At 41.2% G+C, this 20,879-nt stretch overlaps 1 protein-coding gene across 2 annotated transcripts in view; it reads left to right on the top strand.

Annotated features, from left to right (window-relative positions):
- The window catches only part of LOC144497459 (receptor-type tyrosine-protein phosphatase F-like), a 469,757-nt gene that overhangs the window by 266,486 nt on the left and 182,392 nt on the right, over positions 1–20,879 (top strand). For both annotated transcript variants that reach the window (XM_078218748.1, XM_078218747.1), the window contains exon 5: positions 15,726–15,914. In XM_078218748.1, coding sequence (XP_078074874.1) covers positions 15,726–15,914 — 189 coding nt within the window. The remainder of the gene's footprint in view (positions 1–15,725; positions 15,915–20,879) is intronic.

The following is a 20,879-nucleotide window of genomic DNA, read 5'->3' as shown; positions in this document are numbered from 1 at the left end:
CCCAACAAAAAAAAATTAAAATGACCAAGACTCCAGAATTAGGTACAACACCAAATGAAGGTTTAATAAAAAAGGGAACGCTGCAGGGGATACAGTTTGGTGTAGAATTCCTACAGTGTAGAAGGAGACCATTCAGCCCATCGAGTTTGCACATTTATTGTGGTGATCCTCCTAACCTGCACATCTTTGGACAGTGGGAGGAAAGTGGAGCACTTGGAGGAAGCCCACACAGACATGGGGAGAACTCCATGGTGCAAACTCCACACACAGTTACCAAGGCTCAATTCAAACCGGGTCCCTGGCGCTGTGGGGCAGCAGTGTTAACCAGTCAATCCCAGGATATTTGGCACTTCTGGTTCACTGCACATTCAAGTAACCAATTTAAAACTAAGCGTGTCTACAAATATAGGACGCCTCCATGGACTCTACATCCATTGCATCCCTCCCATCTATCTTCACGAGGGCTATCGGGAATGGCAATAAATTCTGGCCTTAGCAGCAATACCCTCATCTCACGATGAAATAAAAAATATCCCATGTCTGTTAGCTTCCTCAATTCTTGAGAGGTTTGTTGTGTATGATCATCCCTTTTGTAATTCATGCGCCTATTTTTGTTTTATGCATGTTAATTTTATCCTTAATTGGAGACTAGCATTTTCCCTATCACAGATGTTATGCTAACTGGCCTGTAATTATCCAGCTTGCTGCTACCCTGCCTTTTTAAAATAGGATACTGCATTGGCCAGTTTCCAGTCCTCCAGCAGATATCCAGATTCAATAGTATATTGAAATATCAGGTGGCAGCAATTTGCCCAGTCATTTCCTGGGCTATATTCTGTAAAAGCTAGCATTTGGTCTTTTAGCTTGACTGACTTAGATAGCAAAAATATTTTAGACTTCATATCACGCGCCTCACTCATGACTTCAGGATTTATCTCATTGTTCTCTTTTGTAAATAACAAATACAACACTATTGAATTGCTTCTCGAGATGATTTTTTGCTTCTGCACTCGGAAGTAATCACTCTTTTACCCAAAGAAGTACTCTCTGTCACCAGATTTGCACTTCCTTTCCAGTTTGTACCTGTGTCCCCTTATCCTGCTTCAGCTTGAAATCGTGCTCCAGCTTTTATATTCTATTGAGTATATCCAGTCCAGTTTTTTAGGCTGGTCTGTGTGCATTCTTTCACTTTTTCCGTAACTGAAGAAATTCACCTTGTTTCCATTTTGCATTAAATCCAGAGCCTCCCAACCTAACCTTGGCATGATCTTGGACTTCGCTAGGTTTGGGGGCATCCATGGTAACTCCGGCTCTCGGACTTACTGCAGTACTGGCAGTGGCCACTGATCCTAGTGTTGCATGGTGCTGCTGGCCTCTGTTAAAGCAGGGTAATCCAACCAAGCAGGGATTCGTCCTGAAATTTATGCTGGACTGCGAAAAGTCCACCCTCAGCATATAAATGCTGGACTGCGAAAAGTCCACCCTCAGCATATAAACCAGCAAGTCTATGTATTTAACCAATTTGCATTGCTTTGCTGAACCCAAGACCTTGCTGTTGATTTGTATCACAAGGGGCCATGCACCAAACTCTGGAGTAGTCCATTCAGTACTTCTCCCAACCTGACATCACTCTTAAGAGTCTGAATTTTCCTCCTCCTGCCAATTAACTTTGTCAGGTTCTTCCTGATGACCATGGCCATAAGCATGAATAGCAGGTTTTCATATGAAAGCACAAAACTATTAGGCTAAGCAATAGATGGAATTTTATACCTACACAAATGTACAGTTATATACATATATTGAAAACAGCAAATATGCTGATAGACTGCCCTTCAGCAAAGCTGGAAAAGTATTGCATTATGATCATTGATCGTTTATTGCATTTCAAAATCACTAAGTGCATCACAGTATTCCATCTGAAATGTACCGAAAACTTGGTGTCAGGTTTTGTTACTGGCAGAACAGTGTTAATGTATCAGCATGCAACTGTGGTACGATTATGCCTGTCCATGATTCTGTGGAGTTGTTCTAATGTTAGTACGTGGATAGCAAAACAACTGGGTCAAAATTTCCTGTCAAAACAATAGCATAGCTAATAGTGTTTGCCATGGATACATGGTATGCAACATCAGGTGAGGGGCAGATGTACAATTTGATACAAACATCCAAAAGCTACTGTTCAGGTTGTGACGATCTATTAGCTTTGCTTGTTGTTAGTCTTCCTTTTTAAAAGAAATTTGCTATTTTTGCCCCTTCTCCTTCACCGCAGAAAGTTAAGTCTTAATCATCAGAAACATAAATTGCCTTTCACTGATGTGGCAAGTGTTAATTATTGCCAATCAACACCTCTAGTATTGACAATTAATTATTTAAAGTGTGGAGAGTCTCATTCAGGTTCTGACTTTTTTGAGGGATATTTAATAAATGTCAAATTTAAATGTTTTGGTAATTCATTATTTTGCTTTCTTTTTCTGTTTTATTTGTCTCTTAATTCAATTTTCCCTTCTAATTTCTCTTTCCATCCCTGATTTGACGTAAAATTTGTCCCCTTGAAATCAATGCTCCTTCTCAGTCCTTCCTGTTCTAATCCTTAAATCGAATTGGTTAAGGATATACTATGTTGGGTTGCTGTGTTCACTCAGGTCCCAGATGCTCTGCCACCTTCACTGCACTGTTATCAGTTCAAAGCTTCAGCTTTGTGGGAAAACTTTTTTGGACTGAGAGCAAGTAATATTTGAGCCTGATATATTGCAGTGGGGATAGGTAACCAACCGAGAATCTTATAGTGCAGAAGGAGACCACTTGACCTGTCATGCGTGTGCTGGTTTTTTGAGTTGTCCAGTTTAGTCCCAGGCCTTAACCCTGCAAATTACTCCTCCTCAATCTCTATGCATGATATTTCTGCCTAGTCAAGGTTTAGTCTAATAAACTGCAAAACAATGAACAGCCAACATTTGCAAATGGCCAGTGACAAATTGAGACACTTTCCAAATCATGGGCCTGAGACATATAGACATAGAGGTTTACAGCATGGAAGCAGGCCCTTCGGCCCAACTTGTCCATGCCGCCCTTTTTTTAAAAACCCCTAAGCTAATCCCAATTGCCCGCACTTGGCTCATATCCCTCTATACCCATCTTATCCATGTAACTATCTAAATGTTTTTTAAAAGACAAAATTGTACCCACCTCTACTACTACCTCTGGCAGCTTGTTCCAGACACTCTCCACCCTCTGTGTGAAAAAATTGCCCCTCTGGACACTTTTGTATCTCTCCCCTCTCACCTTAAACCTATGCCCTCTAGTTTTAGACTACCTTTGGGAAAATATATTGACTATCTATCTTATCTATGCCCCTCATTATTTTATAGACCTCTATAAGGTCACCCCTCAGCCTCCTACACTCCAGAGAAAAAAGCCCCAGTCTATCCAGCCTTTCCTTATAACTCAAACCATCAAGTCCCAGTAGCATCCTAGTAAATCTTTTCTGCACTCTTTCTAGTTTAATAATATCTTTTGTATAATAGGGTGACCAGAACTACATACAGTATTCCGAGTGTGGCCTTACCAATATCTTGTACAACTTTAACAAGACGTCCCAACTCCTGTATTCAATGTTCTGACCGATGAAACCAAGCATGCCGAATGCCTTCTTCACCACTCTGTCCATCTGTGACTCCACTTTCAGGGAGCTATGAACATGTACCCCTAGATATCTTTGTTCTGTAACTCTCCCCAACGCCCTACCATTAACTGAATAAGTCCTGCCCTGGTTCAATCTACCAAAATGCATCACCTCGCATTTCTCTAAATTAAATTCCATCTGCCATTCGTCAGCCCACTGGCCCAGTTGATCAAGATCCCGTTGCAATCGGAGACAACTTTCTTCACTGTCCACAATGCCATCAATCTTGGTGTCTTCTGCAAACTTACTAACCATGCCTCCTATATTCTCATCCAAATCATTAATGTAAATGACAAATAACAGTGGGCCCAGCGCTGATCCCTGAGGCACACCGCTGGTCACAGACCTCCAGTTTGAAAACCAATTCTCTACAACCACCAGAAGCCAATTTTGTATCCATTTGGCTACCTCACCCTGGATCCCGTCAAAGGCCTTGCTAAAGGCCTTGTAGACAACATCAACTGCACTGCCCTCATTTATCTTCTTGGTTACCCCTTCAAAAAACTCAGTCAGATTTGTGAGACATGATTTTCCACTCACAAAGCCATGCTGACTGTCCCTAATCAGTCCTTGCATCTCTAAATGCCTGTAAATCCTGTCTCTCAAAATACCTTCCAACAATTTACCCACCACAGAGGTGAGGCTCACTGGCCTGTAGTTCCCAGGCTTTTCCCTGCAGCCCTTTTTAAACAAAGGCACAACATTTGCCACTCTCCAATCTTCAGGCACCTCACCCGTGACTATCGATGATTCAAATATCTCGGCTAGGGAACTCACAATTTCCTCCCTAACCTCCCACAATGTCCTGGGATACACTTCATCAGGTACCGGGGATTTATCTACCTTGATGCGCTTTAAGACTTCCAGCACTTCCTTCTCTGTAATATGTACACTCCTCAAGACATCACTATTTATTTCCCCAAGTTCCCTAACATCCATGCTTAAACCAATCTTGTTCTCTGTCCCTTCTGAGATCAGCATTGGAGGACTTGACGGCCATTACACTTTCACTGTACCTGCATCTGCTTCTCTGACCCTTTACCACACCGCTTTTCTCTTATGTTGGTCCTCTGTTAGCCTTGGCTTTTGTAACAGGCTAGGTTCCTGTTTTGGCTGGTTTATTGCTCTTGCTCATTTGCTGTAGTTATACAGCACTGGAAGTGACAAACTCATACCCTGCCCAGTCAACATCTGGGGACTTCTGTCAAAATTCAGAGAGCTGTCCCATAGCCTTAAACAAGCAACAGCCATGTCACTGAATCATACCCTATAACAAATCATACCGCCCTTTACAAGCATTGCCCCAGACTCCTCCATCAATATCCCTGACAGACCTATCACAGGTAGTGGCACAGTGGGGAGGGGGTGGCCCTGAGGTCCCCAGCATCACAGATGCCAGTCTTCAGCCAATTCGATTAACTCCATATGATTTCAGAAAATTCCTGAACACTCTGGTTACAGCAAAGGCTTTGACAACATCCTGACTTTAGCTGTGAAGATTTTGTGCTCCAGAAGTAGCTGCGATCCAAATAGTGTTATTCAGTTAGAAACTTGCATCTACATGGCAATGTGGACAATTGCCCAAGTTTTTTCAGAAACAGAATCTTAATGGCATTTATGGATGAGCAGAAAATACTGGCTTTTTAAGCGATGCTCACATCCCATGAATATATACATTTTTAAAATCCGTCTGACCAATTACTGCCTCAATCAGTCTACTCTCCATGATGGCAGTGTAATTAAAGGTGTTATTGACAGTGCTATTAGGCAGCACTTGCTCACCATTGGTCAGCTTGGGACTTGCCAGGGACATTCAGCTCCACCTCATTTCAGGTTTGGTCAAGCTTGGACAAAACTGATTTCCAGAGATGAAGTGAGATTGATTGTATTTAAGGTCAAGGCAGCATTTGTCTAAATGAATCAGCAAAGGGCCTTAACAAAATTGAAGTTAATAGGAATCACGGGCAAGCTCTCCATTAGTTGGACTTATATTTGGCACAAAAAAATATGGTTGTAAATGTTGGAGACCAACCATCTCAATCCCAGGATAGCAATGAAAAAATTCCTCGGGTACACTTTGAGCCCCAACCATCTTCAGCTGCTTTTATCAATGAACTTCCCTCGAATATAAAGTTAAAAGTGGGGATGTTTGCTGAGGATTGCACAATGTTCAGTAACATTCCAATAATAGGAATAGGGGAGCACAGTGGTTAGCACTGCTGCCTCACAACGCCAGGGACCTGGGTTCGATTCCAGGCTAGGGTCACTGTCTGTGTGGAGTTTGCATGTTCTCCCCATGTCTGCATGGATTTCCTCCGGGTGCTCTGGTTTCCTCCCACATCCTGAAAAACGAGCTGGTTAGGTGCATTGACCCGAACAGGCGCTGGACTGTGGCAACTAAGGGAATTTCACCGTAACTTAATTGCAGTGTTCATGTAAGCCTTACTTGTGACTAATAAATAAAACTTTCAATCCTGAGATACAGAAGCAGTCTGTTCCTACTTACAGCCAGACCTCAATACAGGTAGCATTCATGACACAAAAGCGTAAGACAACGACCATCCCCAACGAAGAATTATCCATTTGCCTTTGACTTTCAGTGGCATTATGATTGTTGAATTCCTGCTCACAGGGTTCATGATTGACCAGAAATTTAACTGGACCAACTGTATAAATACTGTGGCTACAAGAGCAGATCAGAGGCTTGGAATTCTACACAGGATAACTCACCTCCTGACTCCCTGTCCACCATCTCCAAAGCAGATGTCAGGTGTTAAAGAAATGCTCTTTATTTGCCTTGATGAGTGTAACATCCAAGAACACTCAAGAAGCTTGACCCCACCCAGGGCAAAGCTTAATCAGCATACGATCAGCCATCTTGAGCATTCCCTCTGCCATAGGTGCATATTGGCAGTAGTGTGTATTATATGCAAGGTGTACTGCAGTAACTCGCCAAGGCTCCTTTAACGCTTTCTAAACCTGTAACCTCTGCCTTTAGTTTCAGATGATCTAGACTAATAATCTTCTGGGTTGAGAGAAAATGTACCACAGTTGATGCCTTTGAGCTACTGTCTACTTAGAGGATTGAAGTGAGAGTTTAAACTGCTAAAGGGATTTGTTCAATATTGCTTCACTGGACAGATGTTGAATCTACAGGTGCCATAGTAAATCTGTTTGCGTACCATGGGAACTGTAGAAGAGAAAGATTTCGCCAAGTCATCTGTCTGCAAAACTAATATGAAATTCATCACCTATGGCTCCCAGGACAGTCTCCTGATAAAATAATTGCATGCATGTTGGCCAATCTCCAACCCATTGCTGGTTAAGATATATTTTGGGGCAGTTACATCTGAAGTGTGACTCACACTTGCAAGTAGCTCTATCACTGTTAACTGCATCAGTAAATCTGTATTACCTGACATCAAAGACTGCCAGTCACAGATTCTTTTTTGGAGATGTTAAAATAAATCCAGTATTCCAAGCAACAGGTGTGCTTTAGACTCTTGGTGTCATCTTCACTACTTGTCTTCTCACCCATTTTTGTGTCATCCAAGTCATTGATATATATTGTAAATAATTGTGGCATAAGGTTGGATCCCTGTGACATTCCACTAGTTACAGGTTGCCACCCCGAAAATGAACCTCTTAGAACTCTGTCTTCTATCAGTTAGTCAATCCTCTATCCATGCTAATAAATTATCCCCAACACCATAGGCTCTTATCTTAAGTAAGCATTCGTGCGGTACCTTATTGAAATCCAAATATATTCATATCTGTTGGTTCCCCTTTTATCTATACTACTTGTTACCACCTCAAAGAATTGTAATAAATTTGTCAGGTGTGATTTCCCCTGGTGCGCACGTGGTCTCTCCCCCCAGCACGCTTGCCGTCCCCCGGTGTATACGTATGTATATTCCCCCCACCCCGTAGGCATGTGCTTCCCTCCTCCCATCCCTCCATGCACTCGCTCCCACACCATGCGTGCATGTGTCCGTGACCCCCTGTATGTTCCCTTGCCCTTGTCCCTCACCCCACACATGTATGCATGTGCCCTCGCTCCTGTCTTCCCGTGTTTCCTGTTTCTGCACCTTGTGTAATTGTTCCTAAAACATGGTGTCCTAAATTGGACGCTGCTCCTGTTGAGCCTGTGTTTTATACACGTTCATCATAACTTGCTTTTGCACTCCACACCTCTTATGTCTTATTAACTGTTTTATCAAACTGCCTTGCCAGGCTCACCGATTTGCGCACATACCTTCAGGTCCCTCTCTTCCTGTACCACATTAAGATTTGTATCCTTTTTCCAACTATAATGTATCACTTCACTCTGCTGCCTTATTTTTTTTTCTGCCATGTGTCCCATCCAGTCCAGCAGCCTGCCTGTAAAGACAGTCACTCTCCTCACAGTTCACAACACTCCCAATTTTTGGATTACCTGTTGTTTTGAAATTTTGCCCGGTACACCCATGTTTCCGACAATATATATCAAGAAAAAAGTGGTTCCAGTACTGACCCCTGGAAACCTCTCTACATCCCTTACTGCAGTTCAAAAAACAACTGTTTGATTTCTTGCTGCCTCTGTCCCTTTTATTCCTTATGCTTTAACTTTGCTGACATGCCTGTTATGTTTTTGAAAGCAAAATACTGCGGATGCTGGAATCTGAAGCAAAAACAGATAATGCTGGAAACTCTCAGCAAGTCTGACAGCATCTGTGGAGAGAGAATAGAGCTAACAGTTCAAGTCTGGATGACGCTTGAAGGGCCACCCTCTGTCTTCTGTCATCAAACCAATTTTGTATCCATTTGGTTACCTCACCATGGATCCCATGAGATTTAACCTTATGCAGCAACCTACCATGTGGTACCTTGTTAAAGTCCATGTAGACAATGTTGACTGCACTGCCTCCTTGGTTACCCCTTCAAAATCCTCAGTCAAATTTGTGAGACATGATTTTCCACTCAAAGCCATGCTGACTGTCCCTAATCAGTCCTTGCCTCTCTAAATGCCTGCAGATCTTTCTCTCGAATACTTTTTAACAACTTACCCATTACAGATGTTAGGCTCATCATCTGTAGTTCCCAGGCTTCCCCCTGCAGCCCTTCTTAAATACACATTTGCCACGTCCAATCTTGATGCAACTCACCTGTGGCTGTCGATGATTCAAATATTTCTGCTAGGGGATCCGCAATTTCCTCCCTAGCCTCCCACAACATCCTGGGATACACTTCATCAGGTCCCAGGGATTTATCAACCTTGATGCGCTTTAAGACTTGCAGTACCTCCTCCTCTGTAATATGTACACTCCTCAAGACATCACTATTTATTTCCCCAAGTTCCCTAACATCCATCCCTTTCTCAACAGTAAATACTGATGAGAAATATTCAATTAGGATCCCACCCATCTCTTGTGGATCCCCACATAGATGACCTTGTTGATCCTTAAGAGGCCCTACTCTCTCCCAAGTTACTCTTTTGCCCTTTGGATTCTCCTTTGCTTTATCTGCCAAAGCAATCTCGTGTCCCCTTTTTGCCCTCCTGATTTCTCTCTCAACTCTACTCCTACACCCTCTATACTCTTCAAGGGATCCACTTGATCCCAGCTGCCTATGCATGCCATGTGCCTCTTTCTTCTTCTTGACCAGGGCTTCAATATCCCAAGTCATCCAGGGTTCCCTACTTCTACCAGCCTTGCCTTTCACTGTAAAAGGAATGTGCTTACCCTGAACCCTGGTTAACACACTTTTGAAAGCCTCCCACTTACCAGCTGTCCCTTTGCCTGCCAAGAGACTAAATCAACTTTTGAAAGTTCCTATCTAATACCACCAAAATTGGCCTTGCCCCAATTTAGAATTTTAACTTTTGGGCAAGACCTATCGTTCTCCATAGCTATCTTAAAACTAATGGAATTATGGTCACTGGTCCCAAAGTGATCCCTCACCAACACTTCTGTCAATTGCCCTTACTTATTTCCCAAGAGGAGATCAAGTCTTTCTTTCTCTCTCTCTCTTCTTTTTCTCTCTCTCCCTCTTTCTCTTTCTTGCTCGCTCGCTCTCTCACTGCCCCTCTCCCTCTTGCAATGGGGTCTACCAGGCAGTCCTGTCTAATATCCCTGGATTTGCCTGAAGTCCAGGATTCATGTCACTTTTTCATTGGGGACTGCTTGTAGTCTCAGCAATGGCCATCACTTAATAGTGGTGCTACTAGGACTGCACCTTTCTCGGGCAGGACTTCCAGATGTGGTGGAAGTTCCACTGTGAAGCAATTAAGGCTGTCCCCTGGGGCGGCCAGGTTCCTAGTTGGCACAGTGCTGACAGACTTTTTGGTTTGGTAGGGGTTGGTAATCTTCCCCCCCCTGTAAAATCCACCCCATGGCTGATTTAAGGTCCCGTAATTTTTTTATGCTTGAACCTGGCTGTAACTGTTGCACTGTTGTTTTTTTTTAAAATCTGTGTACATACACCGGAGTTGTGTTCCCTTTTTAAATCAGGCTGGTTTCTTCAGCCTTAATGATAGTTAATTAAAAATAACTCCTTCATGGCACTCCTATAAGTCATGGTCCCAGCTCTTTAAAGTTAAAAGTTAAAGTTTATTTATTAGTCACAAGTAAGGCTTACATTAACACTGCAATGAAGTTACTGTGAAATTCCCCTTCTTTCTTTTCAGGGGTTGTATCTCTCCCATTTAAATATGTTTTCATCATTCTCGCCCCAAAAACCAATCCTTCACCCCAATGTCCTTGCAAACTACTGTGCCCATCTCCAACCTCCTATTGCTGTGTGTCAGCTGTGGCTCATTTGACTCATCTCTGTCTCACAGTGTCAGGTTCAAAATCCACTCTGGTATTGAAGGATTACTGCACTATTACAGATGCTGTTATTCGGATGAGTTGTTAAACAAATGCTCCACCTGCTTGTTCAAGTGAACCTAAAAGATGCTATAGCATTATTTTGAAGACTAGAAAGGGAGTTAAACCAGTGTCCGGGCCAATATTTATCCCTCGTTCAGCATCATAAAAACAGAATAGCTGACTATTTTCACGTTTCTGTTTATGGGAGTTTGCTGTGCGCAAATAGTTTGCTACATTTCCTACATTACAATAGTGACTTTGCTTCAAAAAGTATTTAATCAGCTGTAAAACACGTTAGGATGTCTAGTGGTTGTGAAAGGCACAATATAAATGTAAGGCACCGAAAACTAGCATGCAGGTACAGTAGATAATAAAGAAAGCAAATGGAATGTTGGCATTTATAGCTAAAGGAATAGAATATAAAGGTACGGAAGTGTTGTTACAACTATACAAGGCATTGGTGAGGCCGCATCTGGAGTATTGTGCACAGTTTTGGTCCCCTTACTTGCGGAAAGATGCAGTGGCATTGGAGGCAGTTCAGAGGAGGTTCACTAGATTAATTCCAGAGATGAGGGGTTTGCCGCATGAAGAGAGATTGAACAGTTTAGGCCTATACTCTCTGGAATTTAGAAGAATGAGGGGAGATCAAATTGAGGTATACAAGATGATGAAAAGTATGGATAAAGTAGATGTGGAGCGGATGCTTCCGCTGGTGGGGCATTCTAGGTCGAGAGGTCATAGTCTTAGGATAAAGGGTAGCAAATTTGAAACGGTTGAGGAGAAACTACTTCTCCCAAAGGGTTGTGAATCTGTGGAATTCCAAAGTGCGGTGGATGCTGGGACAGTGAGTAAATTTAAACAGGAGTTAGACAGATTTTTAATTGGTAGTGGGTTGAAGGGTTATGGGGAGAAGGCAGAAAATGGGGATGAGGAGCATATCAGCCATGATCGAATGGCGGGAGTGGACTCGGGCCGAAATGGCCTAATTCTGCTCCTCTATGTTATGAACTTATGAAGTCTTTTATGTTAGAATATTTAAATCAGGGACCCTCAATGTCCGTTTTAGTTCTAACTGCTGCTGGCCAGATTTCCCCAAATTCAGCAAAATCTAGATAGGAGGTGCTGACAGCAGGAGTTATGTACTTTTTAATCGTACTCCTGTGGGGTGGGAACACAAGTGTGTCTTCCCATCTCCCATCCTCTCCATCCCTTGCCATAAATGGCAACTTTGTCACACCCATCCTGTCCCCATCTCAACTTCCACTAAATCCTGATGTGTTGCTCTCTAGCTCCTACTTTCTGGGGACCTTCACAACGTTGACAGCTCTGCAGCATGTCAATTTGGCCATCTCACAATGAGAACCTAGAAGAAAAAAAAAAATTTCTCTCAAATTCAAATGACCATCTTTCTCCCAGCTTTGCCAGGTTTTTCTTGCGCTACAGCACTCCCCTGCACCCTCTTACCTTCCTATTGGGGTCAACATTTCCCAGCTCTTGCAAGCAACCTGAATACTTCAGTAAAATATTAGTTTCCCAAAAGGTAAAGTTATTAAAAGTAAAAGTATAAATTGAAGAACTTGCATTTGTATAGCACCTCAAGTGTCCCAAACTATGTTTCATCCAATAAATCTTTTGTAATCTAGACACTGTTGTAATGTAGGTAAAAGAATCAGATCTATATTTAGTAAGTCATGACTGCACAGCGTGGCAGTGTGGTGAACATGGACTTTGCAATAATCAGCAAACTGAATAGATACCAGATAATTCTGATTAGGAACAAAATAGGTGCAGCCAGAAAATACGTTCTTTTTTTCTTCCGTTTCTCCAAAACCATAGAATTATATTTAAAAATTAAAATGATATGATCAGTGGTACACAATCCATATTTTGCTGTCTGTCTTGAGCGGTATTTTGTAGTGATACACCTTATGATTGAGAAATGGGCTTCTGAAAGGTGGCATTGTCATCAGACTGTCAAATTTGGATTTTTTTACCAAAGAATTAATACCCAGAAATTTTCTCATTGGGATGTTAGAAATCCTTATTTACTTATGGAATTTGAACTTTCCAAAATTGGCCACATTTTTACATGCACTCTAACATTGTAGAATTGGTTCCTTGTCATCAGAAACAGTTTATATTAACTAGTAATTTGTCTTTTTCAAAATATTGTGCATCTCATAGTGATAGTTTTCAATGTTTTAGAAAAAAAACATCCAGCTACAAAATAGTCAACTAATGTAGCTCCAGAAGTAACTGTTTTAATTAAATTACTAGTCAGCCATCTACAGTGATTAGACTATCCCTCCAGAAAAAAACGCAGTCAGTATTGGTCATTTATAGTCACACATTCTTTGAGGTGTTGACAGTACTTGACAAATCAAGGATGGAGGTCATTTTGAGCTGGTCTATTTATGACTGCTGATTTAATAAATGTACTTTCATGATTGGGTGGAATTTTCAAAATATAACTACCTCTAACCTAGGTTCTTAATCCACTCATGGATAACATAACTCTGTTGAGTCCATGCTGAATGAAGGGTATCTGGAAAATTCATTAATTTTGGAAATGGGTTTTTCAGCTGGTCCTGCTGTACATAAGGTTTGGTGACCCAGATTGTCTCAACAACAGTGCATTGTGGGAAAATGAACAAATTCAATAAACTCATCAGTGAGACCTAACTGACTGTTGATCTGCGGTTAAACACTAGCACTCTGAAGGATTTTGGAGATGAATGTGTACAATTTCACCTCTATTACCCCCTGAGCTCAATCAGGTTATTTTGCTTGTCTAGGTTATGTTTTTGAGTTTAATCACCAGAATAGTAAAGTCTGCCATTGAGGAAACCACTGTGGCTATTAAACTCATTTTAATACAGAGTGATGTATATTACATGCTCTCTCAAGTCCTTTCTATACAAATATTTAATGTGAAGTCATTTATCTGTATGTGCTCAAAAATGAGCTTCATGGTGTGAAAAGTACTTGCACTGATGATTTCAGTTGTTAAAAATGTTTTCCTAATTAATTTGGGAGTGGGGAGAAAGAATATCTTCCAAATGTTTTCATAAATTTCTACAAGTGAAACAAACCCCTTATGGTTACAAAAATGAAGACGTGTGAAATGGAAGTATAAATATAGTGTCAAAGTTGAGCGGGTTATTGCAATTTTGGGCCATTACCCTTAAAATGGTCGTATTTGGGTATAATGAACTAAAATTCCAACAAACCAACAAAAATAAATTTTTCTGTAAATTGTTAATAGTTCTATGAGGCGCAGTTTATTTTTGTTAACAAAGGCAACTTATTTAGTGCATTTAAAATAGAAATATGTTATAAGAGAGAAGAGCATAATAAAATGGTCTCCAAGTTAAACAGGTAGATGTTAGGAGCTGGGTCTGTGGTGGGTTTTGAGGTGGATCTTAAAGGAGAAGAGGCAGAGAGATTATGGAAGGAAGCTCCGGAGCATGGGGATTGAAGGTGTGACTGGCAATGTGGGACAAAGGAGGAGGGAGACAAATAAGGCCATAACCTCAGAAATAGAGCATTTGAGAAGTTTGGAGCAGGTTGTGGTGATGGAGAGGTGGGAATCATGAAGTGCTTCAAAGGATGAGATTTTTAAATAGGAAGTTTTGGGTTCTGGAAATGATGTAGATGAGCAAAGTGAAAAATGAACAAAACTTAATGCAGCCAAGATGTTAGCAGCAGGGTTCGGATGAGCTGTATTTCAGTGAAGATGGAGGATCGAGGGTCCAGCCAGAAGATCATTGCCTCCTCCAGTTTTGAATTTTCCAAAGGCAAAGTTATGTTAATGCAGACTGTATTGAGGACATAAAAGTAAGCAGTGTTTGGAGAGCCTGTATGGTGCAAAATTCAGCTTGGATTCAAATATGATGCTGAAGTTATCACCAAGCTGTTGCAACCAGAGATGGTGCCCTGAGGAGGGTGGTTGAACTAGTATTGACTTTGGTTTTTTCAATATTACCTGGAGAAAATTGGCCTTCATCCAATATTGGATAGCACAAAAATAATAACTGACTGGAAAGATTCATACAAGTGGTCACAGTAAATACAGGGTGACAAGCCATTCCAGGACTATGGAGGGAACAAGGAAGTTGGAGATGGAACAAATGGGATTCCAATTGTTAGACTATTGCTTGCAAGGGCACCAGCATTGAGGAGGAAGGTGATGAGGATGGTTTTAAAAGGGATGTAAACAGCTTCTCAGGAGAGGGAACCATATACAATGTCGACTAGTATGGAGCTGGAATGGGATGTTGTAAGAGTTGTAATTGATTTAGCAGAAATTGTGTCAGGGAGATTGTAGGTCTCATAAACTTGGCGGGGATGTTGGGAAACAGGAGAGAAACTGAAGAACAATATGAATTTAATATTTATGCAAATAGGAGCCTAGAAAAGGTTGGGCTTGAAGGGCAAAAGGAAGAGGCAGTAGAAGGGCAGGTGAAGTGACAGTGCTTTGCACATTGGGGTGGAGGGGGGCATTGAAGAGAGGTGTATGAAGATGATTTGTAATTGAGAAAAGAAGCTCGGTGCTATCTTTACTCTCTAGAACAACCCTGGAGCAGTGGATGCTTTGGGTAGAGGAGAATGAGGCCTAATGGGGCTTGATCTGTCTAGGCAGATTTTGTAATGGCTAAACTACTCGTATTCAAGATACAGTGTGGTTTGCATACTTTTGAGCAAAGATGGATGTGAGTAAAGGTTTAACGGAGGACAAGGATGGGACCTGTGATGGGCTTTTCAGAGAATGCCCAGAAAATAGGTGTGGTTGTTAACTTACCCAAAGTACTTTCAAGCTTTGGATGCTAGAAAGACAATAAGAAGGGAAGCAGTGGAGTAGTGATTGATTGGAATAGGAAGTGGAAGATGGGATAATTTATTTGAAAGGGGGGGTGGAAAGGGAATAAATGGAAGAGCCTGACAGCCAGCAATATTTCTACCCAAAATGTATAGGATGACCCAAGAGGTAACTGATCGGCAAGGGAATTAGGGGTTATAGGGATCAGGCGGGTAAGTGGAACTGATCCACTTCAGATCAGCCATGATCTTATTGAATGGCGGGGCAGGCTCGAAGGGCTAGATGGCCTACTCCTGCTCCTATTTCTTATGTTCTTAATAACCGTACCAAAAATTCTGGTTAACTATAATGCTGATTATCACCTGTGTTTTAACAGAGGAACAGTTGCCTCATGGATTCCCCACCATTGACATGGGCCCACAGCTGAAGGTGGTGGAACGGACCCGCACAGCAACAATGCTCTGTGCTGCCAGTGGGAATCCAGACCCTGAAATCACATGGTTTAAGGACTTCCTGCCAGTGGACACTAGCAACAGCAATGGGCGAATTAAACAACTCCGATCAGGTAAGATGTTTCCTATCAGCTATTTATTGATTTCTTTGCTTATGTGGAGGTTGGTGTTTAGCATTAAGCTAGATAGTAGTTTTTGTGCATTTTGTTTTCTAATTATGTTTGATATTATTCAAATCACTTTTGACCTATTTGTTTTAAATAGACAGCATTAGCCATTTTTACAGTCCATGCACTTGATTGTTTACCTGACCGTCTAAGAAGGTATATCCAGTGATGCCATCATTTTATTCCTTGTCCACTGGAAGTGAGCAAAGGTGAGAAGTTTCCTCTGAAAATTGTCTAAGCAGTGGAGACTTATGGTTGAGTTTTGTTTGCCTCCTCTGTAACTGATGCATAATGGCAATCAGGAATGATTTAATTGAGTTTTGACACAGAATTAATGGTCTGCTTGCCCAATAACTAGTTGGCTTATCATATTTCCCAGAAGCAGCTTTCACTTCTTAAAAAGTGATAGAATCAAATCCTATTTATATTCATTTGTTTGGAGCACACTTGACACATGAGGCAATCTATCACAATGTTTGACTCTTTTAATGTAAGATGTTTAGAATTTATGTCCAATATGGAGGTTTTACTCTCTTCCTGTCGAGGCATTTTTATTTCTCACTTAGCCAAGTGAGGAATGTTTAAGTGCAGGTTAGCAGAGCTAAGTATTTGGGAGACCAGCTGTCCATGGGGATAGCTTAAATTTTAATCAGCTAAAACTATACAGTTTGCCAGAGTAGATTGCCTTTTAGGGCTTTAGACTAAGGGTCGGTTCCACTGGTGAGCCTAGCTGGTTAATTATCAACAATGCCAATGTAACTGCCTGGCTCAAGTATTCAACTACTAAGTTTACTACAGAGTGGACTTGTTTCTGAACTTCCATTGTTATGCATATCCTCTTCAATCCACCTTGACTCCAAAGGGATCTACCTACATTTCTTCCCCACTCTCTTCAAAGTGGCGAGTTCTGTGCTATAGTATTAATCATACCGAGAAATAGCAAAAGCCATGTTTCCATTGAAAGGTAATTGTGGGGAAGAGCAAAACTAGAGACCAACAATGTAAGGTAAACATAAAGAAGTCAGATAGGGAATTCAGAAAATGTGCCTTCACCAGGAGAATTGTGAAAATGCTGGACTCTTCCGCAGGTAGTAGTTGAGATGAGCACTCCAGGTGGAAGCTGGGTATGTACGTGAGAGACATGGAAAAAGATGCAAAGCCTCAGGTCATGTACCAACCGACTCAAAAACAGCTTCTTCCCTGCTGTCATCAGACTTTTGAATGGATCTACCTCACACTAAGTTGATCTTTCTCTACACCCTAGCTATGACTGTAACACTACATTCTGCACTCTCGTTTCCTTCCCTATGTACGGTATGCTTTGTCTGTATAGCATGCAAGAAACAATACTTTTCACTGTATACTAATACATGTCAAGGAATAGAAGGTTTTGCTGATGTGTTGGATGAGAGGATGCTTCAGTGATGGATTAGTTGAGAAGAAGGATCTGTTTCTGTGAAATATACGATGTAATTCTATGCTTAATGTGCAAGCTAATTGTACTTGCCATGTGAAATAAATCTCCAAAAGATTCCTTTCTCATTGGTATCTAAGACCAATTTTGTAGATCTCCACAAGAATAGATATTTTCCCCATGATTAATGCTGATTATTGATTTAACATTTGATCTCAGAGGTTCAGTTATGAAGGCATTCACTGTGCCAGGTGTCTATATAGGAGGTGCTCAAAAATTGTTCAGAAATAAATAACCATTGTTTAATTGCTATTCTAAAAAGGCAACCTTTCTCTTAATATGTTGAATTGAAAGAAAAAAAGGAAGGATGAAAGATAGCTTTGTATCTTAAATGGTGCATTTTCCAGCTGTTATGGAGAAATAGCCTTTTGTATTTTGGTTTCAATTTGATGGTCTCTTTGCAAATATACAAATGCAAATAAACACAAATACTCATTACCAACAATTTGAGTTTATAAAAAATGTTGTTTTTTGGTTAAGTGGTGGTGTGCAATAGGTTCAAAATGAATGCAAATGTTTGTAGTGATGGTTTATGGTATATTGTAGTTACAGAACACCTCAATTGTTTTTGATTATTTTGTGGGCGAATATGAACAGCCCAATCTTTAAGTTCTTAAATGGCTGAGCATCATTTGAAAAATGTTCTAATTTTAGTGGCAACTTTATACAATTCTACTTTTAGCTTTGGTTGGATGTGTCTATGATACATAGTTCTGTCAATGGTATATGGTCAGACAATCAATTCCTATAAATCTTGCACACTAGAATGGAATGCAGATTTTAGAAAGATGAGGAATAGACTAGCTGAGGTAAAAGGGAAAGAGATATTTGTATAGAAGACTGTAGATTAATGGTTTATTTGAGTAAGCGATTGTATGGTTATATGAAGTTACATCAAGTATACAGCACAGAAATAGGATGCCCTGCCTACTTTATACTGGTGTTTATGCTGCATGTAAGCCCCCTCATGTTGTAATTTACCTCACCCTTTCAGTGCATTTTTCTATTCCTTTTTCCCTTGTGCGCTTATCTAATTTTCTCTTAAATATATCTATGCTATTTATCCCAATTAAGTTGGAACATTCCACATTCATATCACTGTTTGGGTGAATAAGTTTCTCCTGAATTCCCTTTTGGGTTTACTCATAACTATCTTTAGATTTATGACCTTCTGCTTTGGACTTTCTTTAAGGTGGAAACATTTTCTCCATATCTTTCAAACTCTTAATATGATTTTTAAAACCTCTCAGTCTTTTTTTTAGAGAGACGAGCCCAAGCTTTCCTGGTACATGTTTTTCATCAGTTCTAATGCCATCCATATGAATCATTTTGCCCCTTTTCTATTGGCTCTATATCCTTTTCATAACATGGACCAGAACTGTGTAGAATTCTCTCAATTGTGGCTTCAACAAGGTTTGATACAAATCTGATGTTAACTTCAATACTTTTCAGTTCTATCAATTGTTGCAGAATTATATATATATATATATATATATATATATAGTATATATCTATTCTGAAAAAGGGGAGACTGCCTCAAATTTCAAAATGCCATAGATAAATGAATTGGATTGGGCATGAGCTAAATTGAAAGAGGCCTATTTAAAAAAACGATCAAAAATATGTGAAAATAGATTAAGGAAGCATTAAGAAAAGCCAGGGTGTATTAAAGAATCTCAATTTTTAAAAAAACAGTAAAGCATTTTACATTTAAAAAAACTTGCACATGAGATGAGCAATGTTACTAGCAACCCACTCTCTGCTGTGCCCTTATTGTGCACAGCCCAATCACTTAAGTGCCTTTCCTGTCTTTACACACATGTGGTAATTTAAAAGGACTAACTTGTGCATGGCCAGCCAGGAAATTATGGATTGCTATGCATCTTGGAGGGAACATTGGTCACTGCAAGGCCAGCAATTTGTTGTCCATTTCAAATTAATCTTGAGAAGCTGCTAGTGAGCTGCTGCCTTGAACTGCTGCAGTCCATGTGGAGAAAGCACTTCCTCGATAGCGTTAAGGAGGCTGTTCTTGGATTTTGATGTGGAGATGCCGGCGTTGGACTGGGGTAAATACAGTAAGAAGTTTAACAACACCAGGTTAAAGTCCAACAGGTTTATTTGGTAGCAAAAGCCACACAAGCTTACGGAGCTCCAAGCCCCTTCTTCAGGTGAGTGGGAATTCTGTTCACAAACAGGGCATATAAAGACACAGACTCAATTTACATGAATAATGGTTGGAATGCGAATACTTACAGCTAATCAAGTCTTTAAGATACAAACAACGTGAGTGGAGAGAGCATCAAGACAGTCTAAAAAGATGTGCATTGTCTCCAGACAAGACAGCCAGTGAAACTCTGCAGGTCCAGGCAAGCTGTGGGGGTTACAAATAGTGTGACATGAACCCAATATCCCGGTTGAGGCCGTCCTCGTGTGTGCGGAACTTGGCTATCAGTTTCTGCTCAGTGACTCTGCGCCGTCGTGTGTCGTGAAGGCCGCCTTGGAGAACGCTTACCCGAACATCAGAGGCCGAATGCCCGTGACCGCTGAAGTGCTGGTGATTGTCGAGCGGTGTTCATTCATCCGTTGTCGCAGCGTCTGCATAGTTTCCCCAATGTACCATGCTGCAGGAAAGGATGCCCCGAGGCAGACGCTGCGACAACGGATGAATGAACACCGCTCGACAATCACCAGGCAAGACTGTTCTCTTCCTGTTGGGGAGCACTTCAGCGGTCACGGGCATTCGGCCTCTGATGTTCGGGTAAGCGTTCTCCAAGGCGGCCTTCACGACACACGACGGCGCAGAGTCGCTGAGCAGAGACTGATAGCCAAGTTCCGCACACACGAGGACGGCCTCAACCGGGATATTGGGTTCATGTCACACTATTTGTAACCCCCACAGCTTGCCTGGACCTGCAGAGTTTCACTGGCTGTCTTGTCTGGAGACAATACACATCTTTTTAGCCTGTCTTGATGCTCTCTCCACTCACGTTGTTTGTATCTTAAAGACTTGATTAGCTGTAAGTATTCGCATTCCAACCATTATTCATGTAAATTGAGTCTGTGTCTTTATATGCCCTGTTTGTGAACAGAATTCCCACTCACCTGAAGAAGGGGCTTGGAGCTCCGAAAGCTTGTGTGGCTTTTGCTACCAAATAAACCTGTCGGACTTTAACCTGGTGTTGTTAAACTTCTTACTAGGATTTTGATCCAGTGGTGATGAAATAATGGCCATATATTTCCAAATATATGTAGGAGGCGGAGGCAGTGGCAGTGTTGTAATATCATTGGCTTAGTTATCCAGAGGCCCAGGCTATTGCTGTAGGGATACAGGTTCAAATCCCATCAATAAATTAATAATTCTGGAATTAATATCGAGTCCCAGTAACAATGACCATGCAACTATTGATTGTGGTTAAAAACCCATGCTTTAGGGAACA

The sequence above is a fragment of the Mustelus asterias genome, chromosome 8 (assembly GCF_964213995.1).
Source record: "Mustelus asterias chromosome 8, sMusAst1.hap1.1, whole genome shotgun sequence".
NCBI classification, from domain to species: domain Eukaryota; kingdom Metazoa; phylum Chordata; class Chondrichthyes; order Carcharhiniformes; family Triakidae; genus Mustelus; species Mustelus asterias.
Note: the sequence above shows the minus strand (reverse complement) of the source record. Positions and strands in the feature narration are given on the sequence as shown.